The sequence below is a fragment of the Lithobates pipiens genome, unplaced genomic scaffold, assembly GCF_037356315.1.
Source record: "Lithobates pipiens isolate NorthernLeopardFrog02 unplaced genomic scaffold, aLitPip1_a1.2 Scaffold_23, whole genome shotgun sequence".
NCBI lineage: Eukaryota > Metazoa > Chordata > Amphibia > Anura > Ranidae > Lithobates > Lithobates pipiens.
In genome coordinates, this window is record NW_027507785.1 from 209,881,486 (window position 1) to 209,903,556 (window position 22,071).

The window sequence follows — 22,071 nt, forward strand, 5'->3', positions numbered from 1 at the left end:
ATGCCTAAGCGATAGTAAAAGCATTTTACCTATTCCATCCTCTGCTCCTCCATCAGACGGTGCTCCCCCATGCTCCAGCGGTGGACAGTCCATCAGCGTCCTGATGTCCAATGCAGGGTTATAGACCTTGCATCTGTGCTAATGATGTCAGAAGAGGCTGTGGGGACTGGTCTAGCAGGATGGAGGAGCCTGCAGGATTGGCTATGCAAAAAGTACCTTTCCAAATCCCTTAGGCATAAACAAGTGGTTAACCGTTTTCCAGATATATAAAAATACAAATGTATGACCTTACAAAATAAAAATAAAAATAAATTATCTAAGCGTTTTGTTACATAGTAGATTTTTGTCTGTACCGTATATGCTATAGTTAATAAAAACACAACCATTTGTTCAGATTTTACAAGGATATTTGTTTTACTTGTGAGCAAATTATTTATATTTCTATAACTGGGGAATCTTTGGATGAACCTGACCTGGTGGAAATCTATTGCTTAATAACAAGCTTGGCCACTCATTCTTTAAAACAGATGCTAGCAATGTGAATTATTAACTCAAAACCAGGTTTAGGTTGCAGTAAAACATTTTTTTCTGAAAAATAAAAAAATGCATTTACTTTTTACAGGGTCCTCCTGGTCCATCTGGAGAAGCTGGTCCACCTGGTCCTCCTGGGAAGAGAGTGAGTTTTAACATTATATTATCCTTAGAAGTATTTTCTTTCTGTCTAAAGACTGTCTTTGTTATACAGTATGTACTCATATGTATTCTGTTACATCATGTACAACAAAGAATGCCAATAATTGCCAATTTTTAAAAAGTGATACAAAAATGTAAATCTATTACAAATAAACAGTCTCCTCAACTTTGGAAATATTTAAACACCCATGGGTAGGTGAGTTCATAGAGGTGAATAATTATTGTGCAGTATAATAGAATATTGATTCAGCTATAATTTGTAGATCAATAGACACATAGGTAGGGAATAATCACTGGCAATAACTAGGCCTTACATTTTCTAGAGGGTCAGACATACACATGAATAATCTTCTACACACACTCTTTTTGAATGTATGAGTGCATACATCTTAATAGTACTGGTCCAAAAAGGAAAGTGTGTAGCTGATTTACACTAGGTATTACATGGTAAATTGTTAAGATGTTAATAAATCATTGGTGGGTTTTAGTGATTGAGCTATATCCCAAAACTCCAATAGTAGGCATGTTTGCTATGGTACAGTACTTTGGGCAGTACTGTTATTTCTTAGCTGCTAGGGCAGAATCATGTACATCTACACCTTAACCAAACCCACACCCATGGGACCCATGATGATTGGAAGGGAGCTCTATTAAAATATTGTATCAGGTGTGTCATGGGTTATACTATATAGCATATCTATAAAATGACTTATTTTATACCAAACATATGGTAGTTGTTTCCATCATAGGTGTGCACCCAGGGTGTGCCAGGTGTGCCTGAGCACACCCTAATCACCTCCGGTGGCACAGATTCCCCTTGTTTATACTCTGAATATTTCACCAAAGCCCCCTAATAGGGCTCCTAAAAAAAAGTAAAAATAAATAAATAATAAAAAAAATAGTAAAAAATAAAAAATGTAATAATAAAAAAAAATAGTATATATACACATGCATATGTGCTTGAGCTTTGGGGTGCACACTCTAATACAACAGGCTGTGCACACCTATGGTTTCTATACAGTTTCAGTGGTTGGGGCACCTATTTGAATGTGCAAGCAAAAATCATTGAATATTGATGTCAGTATAAAAGTTGTTGGAAAACAAAGACCATAACAATGGAAAGAAAGTATTGATGTGTTGGTTCCTAGCAAAAAACAAAACAAAAAAACACATAACTGAACAATATTCATAAGTTAGTACTGCTCTAAAACTTCAGCCCATTTGTAGCTGACATCTATAACAAGTTTACATATACTTATATTACATATGATTATACGCCTTCATTTTCATTACATGGTTTTCCATGTTTAAAGATATAAAGTAAGCATGCTACAAAATAATACTTAATCTTCTGTAAGCTATTCTAGATATTTCTATGTAGTTCCATGTAAACTATTTTATCCATCCAAACTGTTTTCTAGGGTCCTCCTGGAACTCCTGGTGCAGAAGGAAGGCAAGGAGAGAAAGGTGCAAAGGTAAAGATTTTCAAACATTGAGCAAGCTTCGCTTCTTTCACACCAGCCTATTTGTGCTGTTGCAATATGTAAATTTTTCTGTGTTTTAGGGTGAACCTGGATCAGAAGGACCTGCTGGAAAGACAGGGCCTGTTGGACCTCAAGGTCCTGCAGGAAAACCAGGACCTGAAGGTTTGAGAGGAATTCCAGGACCTGTAGTAAGTTCAATTTTTTCAGTTGGTGTTTTGTTAACCAAAAGTCATTTTGTATAGTTGTTTTCTGGTAGGCTGAATCAGTCATTGTAATTTCATATCTTAGGAACTTCAATGATAAACTCAACCTGCTATAGTTAGTGACTTTGTTCCCACTTAAAGTGGTTCCAAAGTCAAAAAATGTTTTACCATAATGCATTCCTAATGTCCCATTACTGGTTCCCCTTCCTCTTCTCACTGGATACACTTCGAGCAGTGGGAGCCACTGTCTCCTGCTGCTGTCAGTCAAATCATGTGAGGAGGAAATGGGCTGGCTTGTCCAAGCGATGTTGTGTGTGTCTATGGACGCACTTGCACAAGTGCCCCCTCAGCACACAGCTTGAGGATCCAGAGAGGAGGAGCAGAGAGAGCCAGTGGGGGACTCCAGAGGAGGGGTAAGGGACCGCTCTGGGCAATACCATTGTAGGTAAGTATAACATGTTTTTATTTTAAGAAAATGTGCCTTTAAAACCACTTTAGGTGTTCTGATTCTTCCTATTTTCCATAATGTAAAATAAAGTAATATTAGAATCAATTATCCAGTTAAATAAGACCCCCTTTGTAAATCACCATGTCTTATGATTGGGATCTCAAAGAGATATATTTTGCCCCCCCCCCCAGCGTTTAGGAAATTGAAAACATCTTACAAATTTGAAATGCTTTACATAGTTAAAAATATATTAAATGAATTCTTTTTTTTTTTTTTACTTTTTTTTATTTATTTATTTATTTATTTTTCTTTACTCTTCCATTTGCTATCAATTCTGTTTTTTGTTCTTATTTTAACATCTAGTGCTAAATACTTAATGGTCTAAATTTATCTTTATTTTACTTTCAGGGTGAACAAGGTCTTCCTGGTGCTCCTGGTCAGGATGGACCTCCAGGCCCAATGGTAAGTGATATGCAAGACTTTTCTTGACCTAAAGTATCACCTGTTACTTAATCACTTTAATACCAGACACTTTCACACTTTGAATGCCAATTACTCAGTCATACAACACTCTACCCAAATAAAAAAAAAATATCTTTGTGATTTTTTGCTAAATAAATGAAAAATACCAAAAATTTTGAAAAAAACAAAAAAAATAGTTTTTCCGTTGTAAAATGTTGTAAATCAATAATCTTTCTCCATAAATTTAGGCAAAAATGTATTCTGCTACATTTTTTGGTTAAAATAACCCAAATCATTGTATATTATTTAGTCTATGTGAAAGTTTAAAGGCGACCAACTATTGTGTATATTTGAAAATGTATCAATCCAGATGTACTAACTGCCTGTCTCATTTTTTTTTGAGGCCCTAAAATGATAGGAAATTATAAATATTGTGAATTTTTTGAAGTTGTCAACTCTTCGGAAAATGAAGAAATTAAATGAATTTGTTTTTTCCACCCACATTTTTTTACATAATGTCCGGAGCATTACAGCATTATCATATAACTGGTGTGGTGATGTGGTAGTGATCGGGGATACTGACTGGTGACAGTATGTTAAAAAAAATTATAATTTTCATTTTTTTAACTTTTTTTCTTCTTCTTTTTTTACAATTTTATTTTCATACTGTGACCTCAGCAGCACAATGTTACCATAGTGACACTACTACTCTTGAGAGGTAGTCAGACTTTTTCTTTTTACACTATGATTGCTTATAACAGTGGTTATCACTGTTATATGCAATCATTTTTTTAATGGCATCCATTCATTGCCAGTGTGTATTATTGTGATAGCTGTGATTGGCCACAGCTATCACATTATACAGATGTGCTATGATTGGCCCTCTCTTTACAACGTGATCACTGTGACTAGTCACAGAAATCATCAAATTGGACACAATGAATGGCTTTGAATAAAAGCTATTCATTGTGTATAACTATCATGTGTTCGCTGTGATTGGTCACAGCGATCACATGGTACTGGGCAGGCCTGGTAAAGCAATCTGTCATACACTGGATACAGAGGGTGACAGACTGAGCCACGGTGCTCCAGCTTGAGCCCTCAAGAGGTGTGCAACTGGGAGGATGTCATTTGATGTCCACCCAGGATGGGAAAGCTCCTGCTCGACCATCATTTGAATATAGGGCAGGCGGAAAGCAGTTAAAAATAGCTATTTACCATGATATTGAAGGGATGGGTAAGTGATTCATACCAGCTATATGACCATTAAAATGTGTTCTTCCTTCATTAAAAATGTGTTCTTCAATACACCCTTATAAAATGAACATAAATAACTATATATTGGGGCTCAAAACATTTATTTATCTTTGTACTCCAAAATACATGTTTTTTGGGGAGCTATTGTGATAATCACTTACATTCACTTTGCATTTGTCTTTTTTAAACTGTAGAACAATTTTGTTAAAATATATACTACTATTTTAGGGACCTCCTGGACTTCTAGGTTTGAAAGGTGACCCCGGCACCAAGGGTGAAAAGGTAAGAAACACACAATTATTTTGCTATTATTCAGCTTAAGGGTTGATTTCTTTAGCTGAAGGTACCTGTAGCTGTGATGCCTTTATATACATGAATTTATAAGGGAATATACATACACTTGAGTGACTGATGAGGAGAAGAAGATCAAGTGTTGCTTATCCCAGGAGAGAAATATAGCAATCTGGACAGCAAGCGAAATGCCTTGACAATGGTCAGACATAATATTGCCGCTCAATCTGACTGAAAAAAATAGCTGAATCAGGCAAATGTTATCTAACATTTTAAATACTGAAAGGTATTTTATCTATTACTTTTGCACATGATAACACTGTCATTAGAAATCATTTTCCAGAGCTTTGTGTCTTTTAAAGGCTAAGTCCACCTTTTGGAGCATGTCACACATTACACCCATATTTAGAATGCAATGTATAACAGCAGTTTCCCCTGCAACACCTCCCCCTGATCCTCCCCCCTGTGACAGTGACCAGGGGTCTCTCTCTCTACACCTGCTGTCACTTTTCAAAACCAGCACATACAGGTACAGGCTGAAAACAGTAGGGCTTGTCTGGGGGGGCATGACATTGCAGCTGTGACCCACCGATAATATATTACTAAGAAGGATTTATGAAATGAACAAATATTCAATAATGGGAGCACTGTAAAAACACAGGTATTTAAAACACATGTTACGTACATAAAAATGGAGGTCAGATTATTATTTTGCCCCATTTGAAAACATGATATGATGGTAGTAAAAAAATACATACCTACCTAGCCATTATATTCTGCACTGTAGAGAATGATGTAATTATCCTTCTGACAAGATTCCTGGGAAATGAATAGTACTCCTTATATTTGCATACATCATAACATATAATAGCCTAGGTAAGCTTTGATTGCAGCAAGCATGGATCTAGTATGAAATAAAGTATGTGTGTAGTCTGGATTGCAACAGTAGATGACAATTCACACTTATAAAATGTGCAGCTATTCATTTAAGTATCCACTATTCTTATATTTGATATGTATTGTATAAACATACTGCTGATTAGTTATGTGGGCTACACTGTCTTTGAACTAAATCTTACATTTTTTTTATCCATTAAGGGACATCCTGGATTGATTGGTCTGATAGGTCCTCCTGGAGAACAGGGTGAGAAGGGAGACAGAGGACTTCCAGGTCCACAGGGAACTCCCGGATTCAAGGGTGATGGAGTAAGTGTGCAAATTGTCTCAACAAACCCCTTTAATGGTATTTGTGGAGTCCTAAACAAATCTTTAAGCAATTTATTTTACTCAATATTCTATCATGTGCAATATGTATATTGCAGTATTTTAATTTCAAAACCATCCAGCTTTGCTTAGTTATACTTTAGTTTCCTTATTTTTCTAATAATGTATTTATCTCAATCAGGGTGTCAGTGGTTCTTCTGGTCCAAATGGTCCTCCTGGCCCTCCAGGTTTACCTGTAAGTATTTTATGAATCATTCATCTGCATTTCCAACACATAATACACATAACTTTGGCATCATAAACTGGCCATAGACATGAACATTTTACATTTTTAATAGAAAAGCATAAGCTAATAAATGAATGACCTGACTTATATTTGCATCCATAGTATAGCACAGTGGGATCATCCACAAGGCAACTGAGGCAGTAGCCTAGGGGCTGTCGGATATCCAGGGCGCTCAGATACAACCACCATACTTCTACAGTACTCCACTGTCTCCACTGGTTAGGCAGCCAAAGCTACTTTCATGCTAGAGCCCCAGCTTCAGCAATGTAGAGAAATCATCAGGTGTATGGACGTACCTAGTTAAATAATTTCTATTCCTGCTTTTAGTGCCCCTGTGTTAGTCATTTGTTCTGTGTACTCTGTCAAACAAGCTTACCTCTAATACTAAACAACCTTCCAATTTTAAAGGGCACCAATACATCTATATTCTTTCAAACACAGTAGTAGATAAATCTAATAGCCCATCAATATAATGTGGCAATGTAGAAATGTAACATTATCAACAAATGAGGACTTCAAGTATTAGTTGCTGTTTATTTAGCCTTGAAACGGCTGTGCTACTTATTAAGACAAACTTGTGTTTATATTACAAATAATCATTCTCTGTATTTTGCCCACAGGGTCCTCAAGGTCCAAAAGGTTCAAAGGGTTCAAGTGTAAGTATATTTGTTTTACTGTTTATCTGAAATGCTAGCTCAATAACTTAGTGGTGTATTTACATAATTTCTATGACTATGGGCAATACTTATTGTGTTTTTCTCTGTTCACAAATCTACTTCTAGTTCTTGTTGAATACTTTAACCTTTCCAAATGAATAACTGTGATCTTAAATAACACACCAAACAGCCCCTAGGATTTTAACTATGGGCATTTACTTTTATCTTAGCCTTTTATGACTGCAATTTTGCATTTTATACTACCAACAGGGTCCTTCAGGTCAGAAGGGAGATGGCGGTATGCCTGGACCTCCTGGACCACCAGTAAGTATCTTTTTAAGCCTACATTTATTTTTTTCACCCATGGGTGACAACACATAACACTTGGAACTATATTGTGCTTGATGACAAGGAATTTGGACTATTTATTAAAATCCTGATGACGGGATTAATAGATGTTTGTAGTTTAATTCAAGCCAATAGTAATGTATTTATTACAGGTATTTGTATAGTGTCAATTTATGCAATGCTTTACATATATATTGTACATTCACATCAGTCCCTGGCCTCAAGGAGCTTACAATTTAAAGTCTCTAACTCACATTTATATATACACATAGTGGGGTCAGTTTAGACAGGGGCCAACTAGCCTACTAGCATGACTTTGGAGTGTGGGAAGAAACCTGCACATGCACAGGGAAAACAGGCAAACTACAGACAGGTAGTGCTGTGGTTGGGGTTCAAACTGATGACTCTAGTGCAGTTAGGTGTAAGTGCTAACCACTTAGCTACTGTAAATATTACATTTTATAGGGACCACCAGGAGAAGTCATCCAGCCACTGCCTATCCAATCACCAAGGAAGACCAGAAGATCCCCTGATGGCATGATGGCAGATGCAGCAGACAATATTTTGGATTATGATGGAATGGATGAGATCTTTGTTTCCTTAAATTCTCTGAAACAAGACATAGAGCGCATGAAATATCCAGAAGGATCCCAGAACAATCCTGCTAGAACATGCAAAGATCTCCAGCTCTCTCACCCAGAGTTCCCTGATGGTATGTTAAAACAAGAAAAGACAAGTTTTTAACTTTTCCAGTATTTTATGTCTTTGCTTATACATTTTGATAGTTACAGGTTTATGGAAAAATGCATTTAATATAGGCCCATGTAAAATAATTTTTGTAATATCCTTACAAGATCAAACACCAAACCAACAACTCTGTAGATAAACAACATCTAACATAAACAAACAATTTTCACATGACAATATTCATGTTGTGTTTTTATTTCCCTATCTGTCAAAGAAAAGCATCAAACATTTTGCATACCTTAATTGTGTCCCTGCCAGTGACCAGCCAAGTTCAGCATAATGTATACAGCGCCTGTCTTTGAATCCCAGCTTATCTTGTTTCCTGCTTTCTCAGCGGTAATGCCCAATGATGTGAGCAATTCATCACATGTAATCTGCAGTGTGGGGTCCATTGTTCCATCATCTGCTATAATCGGCCTACAAACATAACAAATGCAATTTATGCGAGTTGCAAATCAAGTGCAATATCAGGCAGTTTAACCTGTTCTCTTCCATGTATAACTAAATTTCTATGAATTTGATCATAGCAGTTTTTTTTAATATGTAAAACAAAAATATATGTACAAAAATGACAACTGCTGTATAATATTATTGGCTGTGCACACAGCTTGCAGTCTCCTATTTATACAAAGGACAAAAAAGAAGGTGAAAGATGGCATTCAGTTCACTTGCATCAAAGGAAAAAAACAGCTAAATCTTTCTTCATGTTTTATGATTTATAATAAGCCCTTCTCTTCTTCCCTCTAGGTGAATATTGGATTGATCCAAACCAGGGCTGCTCTGGAGACTCATTCAAAGTGTACTGCAACTTCACAGCCGGAGGGGAGACCTGTATCTATGCAGACAAGAAGTCAGAAGTAGTAAGCGAAACTCTCCTTATTTAGCATTATGACCTTCTTAGTGTTAGAATAACACAGAGTTTTCCTTAGATAATCTCTGGTCCTAAAGAAATCAATAAAAGGTTCCTGAACATAAGAATGTGAGGACTAGACAATGAACGCAAACCTGCCATATAAACTAAAAGCCAAATCTGGCATCCCATTTTGTAGTAGGCACCTGCTGGTGCCTGAAGTTACCTTTATAGCCACCCTGCCTGGATTGTAATTACCAGCGTTGCTCATTAGAAACCCCAATAATTCTGGATATTAAAGAAGGGAACAACACAAGACATAACACAAGACATGGCACAAGACATGGCACAAGACATGGCCCTATTCTTCCCCTTGTTGAAACAATTATTACCTGAGCAACCAGTTATTAAGCACCATCATTGTCACATGTGGGATCAGGAGGGGACCATAGACTGTTTAATTGCCAACAATATTTGCTATTATCATTGATTACTGACATATTTATTGAGGCAGTGGTGAGAGAGCAGCATGAATGGAGGGTTTAGCACAGGGTAGGTGGGTCAGTTTGGTTCTTAGTTTAACTAACAGCTTTGCTCTGGTGCAAATTTAAGTAAAGACTCCAATTAATAATGTTGTCTATATACAGCACGCAATCAGACGGGGGCATATTTTAAAATGTACTTGAAGTTCCAAATCACAGAGAAGTATTACAAAAAAGGAAAAGCTATTTTATTGAGCAAACAATAGCACTTTTTTAAAATAGCTATTCATGGATATGAGAGACATATTTTTTAATCAAAATCAGTTTCCCCTAATTTAATTAGTTATCAGTTGTGTTTGTTGTGGTACAAAATAAATATTCATTGGGTTACAGTATATTTAGTAAACTTTCAGGTCCATCTGATGCTTTTTAAAATGATTTATTGGTTGTTATCTGTCTTAACTACAATATTATAGGTCCGTTTTTTTAATTGTTGTGGAAAATGTATGAATGATAATTTTACACCACAATTTTATAATTCATACAAAGTACTTATCTTGCAATCAAACGATAAATACAAAGTGCATCTGGTGTGCAGTCTAGGCTGTCTATAAAGAGAGCCCAGAATTATTCTGGCACTTGCTCACTGGTTTTCTCTGGCTGACTGAAGATGAAGATATCACTGTCACTACTGGGATAGGAGGAGTACAGTGTTCCTCCTTTGAGTCATATAGCTAACTTATTTAGTGTGCAAAAAAAAATTCTGCAAGCAGGTGATCCTAGCTCAGCAGTCATCCCGCAATCCAAAACCCTAGGGATCTAAACTTTAATTTGCCACTTTCAGCTGGATGCAAAAGGGTATATATAAAATATTTATATACCACATTTTATCTACTGTATACCTGATTAAAAAAAAATGAATGTTCAAAAAATGTATTTCTACTACTAAATGTAATACATGAATACTGAAAATATATGGAAAAATGATTCACTTTAATGAAGCTTCAGTTGATCATGTCCTCTCTCTATTAAATAAGGTGCGAATTTCATCTTGGCCAAAAGAAAACCCTGGCTCCTGGTTCAGTGAATTCAAGAGAGGAAAACTGGTATGCCATTTTCATGACCTCCTTAATAATCTTTACCTACTGCATGTATCTTGGTTATTCAACACTGCTTTTAAATATAATTCAGTTGTTTTCTTTTGAGCGGTATTATATTTTTGTATATGCAAAAATCGTGTATCTATAGTCAACATCATGTCTTTTTGATAACGTCACAGCAGTAAAAAAAATGCAAAGTGCTCAACTGCACTGCATGTGTAAATTTTTTAACAGTAGAAGCCGTCTCTGTCCCACTGGGGAAATTTACATTCACTACCCCACCTGTAGAGACAATAGAAAATGAGAGTAAACAAAGTGAAGGGAATAATCATCTTATCTTTGCCCCCCATTGATGAATTACCATTGTCTCTTGCTCTAGTAACAAGTCTAAAATCTTGGCTTACCCTTCTCTTTGTCGCAGTAAGAGTGGTGAAGAGTGGTGACTTTTCCCAATATGAACACAGACACCATTAAAAAAAAATTGCAGAGGGTCTAAATCTTCTCCACTTGATCAAAAACAAAAGAAAAAAAATGCCTTTATATACACTTTAATGCTAAAATCGTTGTAAGATTGTCATATATGTTCTTACATATTATCAGTTTGAACATCATGCTTACTTTTTCTCTATAGCTTTCCTATGTGGATGTTGAGGGTAACAACATTAACCAAGTTCAGATGACATTCCTAAGACTTCTCAGTGCCTCTGCCCGCCAGAACTTTACATACAGCTGTCACCAGTCAGTGGCCTGGCACGACGCTGTTAGCAACAACTATGACAAGGCCCTGCGATTCCTAGGATCAAATGATGAGGAAATATCATATGACAACAGTCCCTTCATTACAGCCCTACATGATGGATGTGCAGTAAGTATATAAGTCATCTAGATAACACAAACCCCACACAGTTTTAAAAGTTTTTGTAATATGCATGTGAATTTGAACGGTTTATATAAATAATCATATCAGGGATTGTTACTGTTTCTTTTTTTGTTTACTTTTTTTTCTGCTTGCAGTTTGAAATGTACCTTCTGCTTAGTAGTACTGCATCCACTATTCTTTACTGTTCTTCTTTCTCAGTATAGCTTAGAGTCGAGTCTAATAATATTAATCAAAATCAGTACACTTTCTAGACAGCTGTACATTTTATCCTAGCAATCACTCAGCAAAAATCCTAACTGCAGTGCTTACTATACAGATAGACACTAGAGGGAGAAATACGAAATTCTGTATATACGATACATGCTTGTGAAACATTGAATAACAATAAAGTAAAATATGAAAGCCACATTACATATTACTTTTAGAAAAGTTTACAATAATAACTCAAAATATGTACTATTGTTTCAATTTAATAAAAAAATGTTTTTTAGTTTTTTTAAATCCAGGCCCCACTGCCACACTGCATAGCCAGGCAATCAACCTACATCCACAACCTAGCTTGGACATTACCACAACCAGGGCTTTTTTTCTCAGAGAATAGGTGCAGGAACTGCCCCTTCGAGTCACTTCTTATCTCCGCCCATTACCCACCTCTGAGCACCGTTCCTTGGTTTCATCCCCTACCCACCTCTCAGTATAATTGTATGGTGCTAAGTAGTTTGTATGAAATTTGTTAATGATAGCAAGCACAGTAGTAAAATAGATGCCGCACAGCCAGCAGCAATAGATTCACTCAGAAAGAATACTAAGATCATCCTTCTGCTCACTATGCTCTCCTGTCAGCATGTTCATTGTTAGCATAGGTACAATGAAGTAGAGGCTGATTTTATAAGAGTCCTGCCTCTCCTTCCCCAGGACTGCTTCGGGACATGTGACAATTGTTGCATTAAAAAAGGGGCCTATTTATAACAAACAGCAGATACTACTTTGTGTGTGGGGCCTGTGGTATTCCTTAAGTTGTTCTCTGCATAATGCAGAGGCCAATTACATGACTTTCACAGGTCATTGGACTGGGCTCTCCCCCTCCCAGATTTTTTTCTCCTACATTTATTGAAATTATTAATTTAATTTTGCTTACTTCAGGATTCCAAAGCACTAGCCTCAAACAACTCCATATTACTATGACCCAGTTTTTAAAGCATACAGACCTATATTTCTATTACAGGCATTTATATAGTGTTGACAATTTACACAACACTTTACATACACTGCACATACACATCAGACTCTGCCCTCCAGTTGCTTACAATCTAAGGTCTCATACATACATGCAGAATGTACCTGAAGAAAAACAACATAAGCACATGGAGAGCATTAATACCCACAGATAGTGTAATGACTGCGATATAAACCAGGGAAGGCAGAAGTACTAACAATGAGGCCAATGTACAGGACAGAATTGTATCAACTGGAGTTTTCATATCTGCCATGAGTGCCGCATGAAGGTGACCATAAGCAAAAAATTTCACAATCAATCTCTTTCATTATGTACAGTATAGATTGATTCTTTATTTATCTCCCAACACACAAGAATGGACAGACAACAATAATACTGTATACAATATCAGTAAATTCAACTTTAAAGTGGAAGGTCACCCTATAATTACTGTATGAACATTAAACAGCCATATAACATGTACACCTTGATAAATAGACAGCACCATGTTTGATATTTATCCATACTCCGACTGTCTAGCGATCATCACTGAAAACTGCTCACCATTAATAATTGACACCATGCACTCGGGAAGATGCTCAACTCTCCTCAAGCTATTTACATCTTTGATAGCATGATAGCTCATGGGAAGCTTTTTTTCATTCGGACTTTGCAATTGCATTGGGGGGAACTGAGCAACACCTTGAGTTTCAAAGTGTCCATTTCCAGTGGTGATTGCTGGACAACCAGAACATGGATAAATGCTAAACATGTTGCTATTCATTTATCACGATGCATGATATTGACTTTAGCCCTTAGCTGATTAATTACGTTGTACAATGTACTTTTTGCAAATGATAGTTTCATAGTAGGTAAGGTAAATAGAGACAATAGTCCATCCAGTTCAACCTGTGTGTCAGTGTTGATAATCATTTTCCATATCCCTGTATTTTGTGTTCACTAAGATGCACGTCCAAGAGTATTTTAAAAATATCAATACTCCTCACTGACAGTACCAATTGTAAAGTAGTTTCATAGTAGGTAAAGTTGATAATAAAAGAGAAAGAAACAGGATGCAAAATACAAATTACAGTTTGGTATAATAAATGAAACACTATATACTGTATATATATATATATATATATATATATATATATATATATATATATATACAGGATATTGTTTTGAATAAGTAATTTTCCCTGTCTGCACTCAGGAAGCATCTTTGTTCAGCACATATATTATGAAAAGTGTTTTCCACACCACTAGACACACATCCTATTTATAAATGAGCAAAACTAATTGCTTCTCCGTGGCTTTTGATAGACCTGTGTTTTAATTTGTTCTAAATCAGTACTAAATATTACAGTAAACATAAAGCAATTAGATATCTCTATCGATGTAACCACTTTATTGACTTATGGAAATATTTCTAAGCCTAATGATTTCAACAATCAACATACTGTGCGGATAAATATAAATGGCAGACCAGATAGTTTGCATTCAAAGTGCATTTCTTACTATCAGGGTGTTTTGACAGTAACAATGGGGGCAGAACTATAAAGAAAGGGAAGACCCCCACTATGCCAACATCCAATAAGTATATGTAAGGATTGAGAACAATTTAAAAAAAAAAAAGCAGACTTTGCAGGAACATCATGGGCAGTGAATATACAAAAATTGTCTTTATTACAAAAATAGATTAAAAAACATATAAACATTAGAAACACCACCCTAATATTCCACACAGTCAACAGCTACCCAATACAGCAAACATGAAGGTTGGATCCTTGCATATATAGAACATTTGTAGATGTATAGATATAGATAGTTGTATCCATATAAGAAGATATGATCTAACGATGCGTCCACGCTCGCTTGTCAACATGTTTCACAATTTGATAGCTTCCTCAGGACACTGGACAGGTGCTGATACACAATTAAAATATAAGCAGAAAAAAGAACGTATTAATATCCAAAATAATAAATCAATGTGTATGCAAAAAAAATATTATAAAAATATATAAAATACGTATACATCTTGAAAACGAAACATATATCACACATAAATATAACAGCGTATATACGCTTGCCTGATAGACCTTTAATCACAATATAAGGGGACACCACGCATCACAAACTATGACTCAAAGACAGTCTTGCCGGGTATCCAGTCATGTTGTTAGGAAATTTGTTTGGTCAATATATGTGTATGGCCTCCACATTTGGGGTAAACAATGAAGCATATACAGCCTTCACCAAAACCCCCGATGAATCTATAATTAAACATTGTTTTTATATATAAAAGATGTCTCAATCTAAGAGTACATAGGAATCATATAGTTTGTATGGTAGGTCTTACCCAGAAAGAATTAATTATATGTGCAGGTTAGAGCACATGGACTGAAATAAGGAGGATAGCCAAATTCAAGTCACTAATTAAAAGTAGATATCTGGTTGTACACAGTATATACCTCCATTAAGTAAATCGAATCATATAGAGCTATTACCATGCACAATACTCTGCATTAAAAAATCCACTAGAGTGCTTACTAAGAGTATAGTATGTATCTCTCTAGAGTAGTACGCTTGAGATATATTCATCTGTTAGGGTTAGCACTCATCAATTGGTGAAAAAGGCCTATAAAATGAAATTAATATAATGTGGGAGAGCTATATAAGGGAGTAGCAAGCTCAGCGGGATTCTATCCCTATATTCTTCAAAGGTACCCACCTAACAACGGGATATAAAGTATTCCTCGTTTAGGGGTTTTGTTTATAGAGCCTAGCTCACATGCCCTCAATAGGATACCTAGGATACCCAAAAAGACACCTAAAGATATTTAAACAAAATACAGCATCAGTGCAACAAAGCCAATGTCCTCATGAGTTTTGATAGACTCTATTTAGCTCACCTTTCCTCCCAAGTCTAAGTAGCACAGGTGTCCCCACAGAATGCCAGAGAGACAGCTGTATCTGCCTCTCTTTAAAGTACATTTGACTCCAAATCGTGTAACGCACTGCATCACTTACGCATCACATATGCGTCATCGCGCATGCCCAGTATCTCACACCATCGCGAATAGTGATGTAAGAGGGCATTCAATAAAGGGGAGTCCAATAGAATGACACTCAACAGTGTAAAGGGGCAGTGGCTTGAGAAGTGTCCACGTGATGACGCTTCTTTCTCAGACCCACATAATCTCCAGCATGGAAGGAAAGACACAAGGGGAGGAGAATTGTGACATATATAAAGGTGGCAATGGCAACATTTCATTAACATAGGCATCCCTGCACATAGAGAAAAAGGGCCATTATGAGCATATTATCACCAAGACAAAAAGAGAAATATTAAATCATTGACTGTGTGTGTGAAAATGTATTGGTTTTAAGAAGTTGAATCAACATTGGGGTAGGAGGTCAACAGGCAACCATCATGCAAGCAAACAAAAACAAAAAGCAGAGCTATAAAATTGTGGCAGCAGGATGACAAGAAAAATGACAACAAACTAGTTTAGTATCACCAGGTAGAAAGTTCATTATTAATTGTTATAGAGCTTACTTAATAATTCAGTACAAGGGGAAACTTCCAGCGATCCAATTCCAACCAGTTTGCTTGGCAATATTCCACTAGTCAGTAAAAAGAATAAAGAGGATATGTACGCATTGATATTCACTTATTTACTTTTTTCTGGATGACTAAAGTAAGGTGATGAAAAAATTTAATTAATACGTATTACTAATATAATCTTTTTGTGGGAAGAGCAAAATATAGCCTCAAACTATACTGACATTGGCTATTGATTTAGTGAAAAATCCTTATTTTGTCCTAATGCAAAATGAAAAACCATGAAAATGTCTGGTATTTGATTACTGAAATAAAACCAATACAGGTAAGATAGTTACTTACACTCTGTGGGGTTGATTAACTAAAAATGGAGAGTACAAAATCTGGTGCAGCTCTGCATAGAAACCAATCAGCTTCCTTTTTTTTTTTGTCAAAGCTTAACTGAGTAAGTAAGAAGTTGATTGGCTACATGCACAATTGCACCAGATTTTGCACTCTCCAGTTTTATTAAATCAACCCCATTATCTCAAAATCTTGTTCTGTATTCTTAAAAAAAAAAAAAAAAAAAAAAAAAGGAAAACTACTCTGCCAGTTCTGGAATGGAAATGTTCAATGTATTTTTTAGTACAAAGTTCATGAACCTTTTCAACATTATGTGCCAATTTACAAGCATTAGACAATGGACTTGTTAGTGAACATAGTTGTATAGTTTTTTTTTTTTTTGCACTCAGAGTTGTGCTGTTGATGGCAAGTTAAACTCTTTAATTGTTATTTTAACTGGTACACAAACAACACATGTTGATATTTACTGTGTACTGAATGGTGGTGAATGAACTGAGAAAGGTTTGGTTCGCTGTATGTTTGTGAACTTGAAAATGTGTGCAAACTCCATTGAAATCTATGGGGGTCGACTATTGTAATTTATTTTATGGTGCTTGTCACAGATAGTTTGCAAGCTTTCGGTAAAAAAGAACATGGGTACTGTCAAGTAGGACATGTACCAATGCAAAAAAAAAAAAAAAAAAAAAAAATATATATATATATATATATATATATATATATATATATATATATATATATATATATATATATATATATACTGTTTGGGCAGCAGGTCTTTTAATAAGGCATAATTAAAGAACAACATTATAACTACACAATTCCTTTAAATAGCATGCTCTGGGAGTGCTTTGAACTCTATCAACATAAGGATGTACTTCCATACTTCCACAAAAGTGACAAAATAAAAAAATTACTACTAAATTATATTTCTGATCTCCGGCTTGCTTCTTGTAAACAAAGTGGATCTCAGGTGATGTCACTGATATATAGTCATGACTATATGTAGTCAATGACGTCAGTCAGCATCATGTTAACATTCAAAAAACAGTCAGGGAGCTGTCATTTGTGGTAAGAGTCTGGTGGGAGAGAACCATTGGTGCGGGTTGTCTTGTTTTTGTTTGTTGTGGTTCACAATGGTTTAACATCACTGGAAGATGTAATTGATGTTGGATTTACATCATAGGATTTTATTTTTAATGAATATTTGTCTACATGTCTATATGTATATGTTTATTTACTATGTCATTTTTTTTTGTGAATGAGTAACAAGTACTATAAGGTGAGGTTCCAATTATCAAATGACAAATGAGATTCCTGCCAGGTATACAGCTATATCTCAAAATTCCTCTACCACTTTATGTTTCACTCTGCATGTCAGTTTTTTTTTCCTTCAGAAAAACACTAAGCTTGTCACTGAAAACTTCTTAGCATTAGCAGCACCTGAATCCACAGACATGCATACATATGCACAGACTTCCTCAGTACAGGCTTTCACTTACATCATGGAAGTGGGTGGGCCAGGCTTTGTAATTTACTAGAAAGCTGTCAAGCCATTGTGTAGCAGCTCAGAGAGCATCATGTGCCAACCCAAGTATTCAGTTCAGGGTTTGTCAACCCCTGCTTTAATAGATATAGAACGTTCCCACTATTCAATAACTTATAAAAGTTCTTAATATTTCTGCCTAGTCATACCAATGCATTTTGTATATTTGTATAGGTGAAATATACAGCATTGTAATTTTGTTTCCTGCCTTTGTAGGCTGTATAGATTTAAGCTGCAGGTGTTCATGGCCTAATAAAATAGCACATGAAAAAGTATTGCGCGATTATGTGATAATTATATTATAATTGAATATGCCATGTGGCATCCTATTTAGTCCAGAGTTACTGCTTTCTACAGTGCATTCCAGCTAATTAATTGAGTAAAGAGAACCATGCCTTTAAATTGCCCATTAGGATTATAGGTATTTTGAAACAATATATTGCGCTATACAATTACAGTAGCAGCAATAATATTTAGAGATCCAGCACATTGCTAACATTTACATTGGTTTAGTTATTAAATATCCATTGTGTGCTTACACTTTTGTTTCATCTCTTCCAGCTGAGGAAAGGATACGCACGGACAGTCCTGGAAATCAACACCCTAAAGATAGATCAATTGCCTCTAGCAGATGTTATGATCAGTGACTTTGGGGATCAGAATCAGAAGTTTGGATTTGAGGTTGGGCCAGCCTGCTTCTTAGGTTGAGACTGGAATGAGGACAAGGAGCTTCTAAAAAAATGTGTAAAAAATGATTTTCTAAAAAAAGGCGCGTCAGGCTTTGGATACCACCAGAGACGTGTTCGCCACATGCAAGTTTTGAATACGGATTGTGCAGAGGGGAAGAAAAAACAGATAAATAACAAGAAAAAAAGCTCAGTGCAGTTACTTAGAATTTGCCAGCCATCCTCATCTCAGGCAGAATCACATGACTTAACCAGAAAGCATTTGCCAAAATATGAAGGACTTAGATGTGATACTGTAAGGACAGCCGTGTCCTCCTTTCATGGAAATCTTTTGGTGCTGGAAAATACCTAAAACAGGCTTCATCTATAATAGGTGCTATTCATTTCTTGTAAATGGGTTTATCAAATGCTGTACACATGTAATTATTCTGCATACCTATTACACACTTGCATGTCCCTTTCCAAAACTTGCATGTGACTCTGGGTTGAGCCATAGAACAAAGAGAAAAAAAAACCCCAAAAAGGTTCCCCACTGTGTAAAAAAGGATACAGTGTCTGTATTGTGCAAATTAACGTGTAATTCCAGTGGACTCCAACCCTTCTTTCTGACTTCAAATAAAATCCCTTTGTATATATTGATGTGGAAGACCTCTCTTATTTGCTGTTGCTAAACAAAATAAATATATATATATATATATTTACAGTCTCTATATATAAAGCCTCAGGTTTCCAAACTGGAAGACAAAAAAAATGATAATCAAAATTTGCCTATTTTTGTGTTGCATTTTTCTTTTGCAATATGAAACCATTTTGGTGCAATATTTGATGGTGCTAATACCTCATTCCAGGATGTCATGACATGCATGTATATACCTAAAATAACTTTTTTTAATTATTATTTGTGGTCGGGGAAATATGTATTGAGAGATATTTCTGTATAAGATATTTGTCAATTCTGTGTGAAGTCTTTGGTCAACTCAAGTTTGTTTGAATTTCTGTATCATAGAGGTTTGTGCATCTTCAATCACTTAATATTAAAACTGGACTCCAAACTAGTTATGCATTTGTTCAGTGTTTACAAGCATCCTTAACTAATTAACAGTGGTCAGCGTGAATGTTGGAAAATATAATTTAAGCTAAGACTAAAAAGTAAAACATATTGGACAGTGCTAAAATGTTCTATCATAATTAACTTTTATATTTATGTAATGGGATATGTTGAGGTCATGTGATTCTACCCGATTGCAAAGAAACATAGGAGGGGCTGCTAATTAAATACTCAAGTAATTTGGCATCCAAATTTGTTTAGGAACATCATGTGGATTTTTTTCCTCCCCTTTCTGGTTTTAGCTGGAAAATAAAGATAAAGATTTTCACATTAAAAATAAAATTCTTTTGTAATTATTTTTCATAATATATGTAAGACTTGAAAATTGTTTGTTACTCTTTCATAAATAAACTGTTAAATTAATTGGTCTCAGATCCCACTAGCTCATTTTCCCATGACGTTTAATTAACAGGATATAGAATTATTATTTTTTCTTTTACTGATGAAAGTCCTTTTTTATACAAAAAAAAATTGTCACCTCACAGACGATATGAAAAATGTTGCCAATAAATTCAAGTCTTGTTTACTTTAATGTTCCTTTCATTTCTTAAAATATATTGTTGATGCATATATCCAACATTTCCAGTATGAGAAAAGCTACCATAATGCACATATGTCTGCACGTTCTTGGGTTAGTTATGTAGTTTTTGTTGGGTTCTTTGGGTTGAATTGTAGTGTATAATAAAATATTTTTACAAATGCTTGAACATATATATATATTGGGTACCCTTTCTACTGTTCTTCTTGATGTAAGTCATAGTAACCCTTGCTATAATTAATCAGAGGCACCCATGTCAACCCAGTTATTAAGCAAAGACCGAAACGAATTCAGCTAGTTTATTTTCTCTAAATTAGGTAAAGCATCTAGATAGTTGGTATCATGGCATGATTTTTTAACCCTATCTTTAAAACATGTCTGTCTTTTAATGGTAATGTAGTGCTGCTATCTTAGAGCTAAAAATAGCGCCAGTAAAGCGCATGAAAACTGCCTTTGCGCTTGCGGGATAGGAAAAAAAGTCCTGCAAGCATCATCTTTGAGGCGGTGTAGGAGCGCTGTATACAGCGCTCCTACGCAGCCCCTGCCCATTGTAATAAATGGGCAGCGCTTCTGAAGCGCCTGAAAAGCACTTCAGAAGCACCGCAACACATGCATTTTTAACCCCTTTGGCTGCTAGCAGAAGTTAAAAGCAACCTGCTAGTGACTGAAAACGCAGCTAAAACAGCGGTAAAGCGTCACTAAAACTAGCGGCACTTTGCTGCTAACAGACCTGTCGCCCTAGTGTGAAAGGGGTCTAAATGAAAAACATATACAATGATCCTAGATCTGTAAAGATCTATAACAGCTGTTGCTATAGTGCATCCTCTACAAATGATCCCGATTAGCTGACACTGGAGTAATTAAAATGTTATTAATTGATCGGGGCCTGCAAAAAAAATAACTGATCAGGTTTTTAAAAAGGTCCAAGTATTTGTTATCTCTGTACCCTTAAAGAAAGGAAGTGCAGATGGTTGCTAAACTGAATATGATTACTTTGTTTGCTATATGGTATTTTTAATAATATCATTTAAAATGATACCAAAGGCAAAATCAATTACAACATATATGATGCCATTTGTCACTAGAATTACCACAGCAGTCTTTGTTTTTCTGAATCCGTCCTGTAACTTACTTTTTTTACTTGTTGATCCTGCTAGTAAGTCTGTTATTTTTCAACTCTCTGTAACAGACCAAGCTTTTTCATTTACCGTATGTAAAATCTTCATTACAGAAGGAAAAAAAAACTGGGACTGCTCTATGCAAAACCATTGCACAGAGCAGGTAAGTATGACTTTTGTTATTTTACTTTAAAAAATCTAAAGGCTTTACAATTACTTTAAATTGTAGTAAACACTGCTGCAATAAAAAAATAAAAAGAAATTAAACTAAAATTCCTTAAAACAAAGCCCTCTAGCAGCCATGCTGTCACCATTGATAGGGCTTCCATCTTCCCCAGGTCTTCCTTCCGGGATCATGGACTACGGCTGTGTGAGTGGCCAGAGCCATGATGACGTCACTATCGCACATGGGTGAGGGAGCCCTCAGTTACGGCAAGATGCTCTGAAGGTCTGGCACGGTATGTCGGACCTTCAGAATGCATGCACATATGATGTCACCAGCTGCATCCTAGGTGAATATCTCCTAAACGGTGCAAGTTTA

The 22,071-nt window shown here is 35.7% G+C and overlaps 1 protein-coding gene across 7 annotated transcripts in view; it reads left to right on the forward strand.

The window, feature by feature from the left end:
- COL11A1 (collagen type XI alpha 1 chain) overlaps nucleotides 1–19,821 on the forward strand; it is a 260,086-nt gene extending 240,265 nt beyond the window's left edge. For all 7 annotated transcript variants that reach the window (XM_077452794.1, XM_077452798.1, XM_077452796.1 and 4 more), the window contains 14 exons: nucleotides 623–676; nucleotides 2,115–2,168; nucleotides 2,258–2,365; nucleotides 3,237–3,290; nucleotides 4,776–4,829; nucleotides 5,937–6,044; nucleotides 6,244–6,297; nucleotides 6,969–7,004; nucleotides 7,275–7,328; nucleotides 7,818–8,064; nucleotides 8,847–8,959; nucleotides 10,469–10,537; nucleotides 11,163–11,396; nucleotides 18,642–19,821. In XM_077452794.1, the coding sequence (XP_077308920.1) occupies nucleotides 623–676; nucleotides 2,115–2,168; nucleotides 2,258–2,365; nucleotides 3,237–3,290; nucleotides 4,776–4,829; nucleotides 5,937–6,044; nucleotides 6,244–6,297; nucleotides 6,969–7,004; nucleotides 7,275–7,328; nucleotides 7,818–8,064; nucleotides 8,847–8,959; nucleotides 10,469–10,537; nucleotides 11,163–11,396; nucleotides 18,642–18,788 (1,386 nt within the window). In that variant the 3' untranslated portion in view covers nucleotides 18,789–19,821. The remainder of the gene's footprint in view (nucleotides 1–622; nucleotides 677–2,114; nucleotides 2,169–2,257; nucleotides 2,366–3,236; nucleotides 3,291–4,775; nucleotides 4,830–5,936; nucleotides 6,045–6,243; nucleotides 6,298–6,968; nucleotides 7,005–7,274; nucleotides 7,329–7,817; nucleotides 8,065–8,846; nucleotides 8,960–10,468; nucleotides 10,538–11,162; nucleotides 11,397–18,641) is intronic.
- Nucleotides 19,822–22,071: the final 2,250 nt, after the last annotated feature.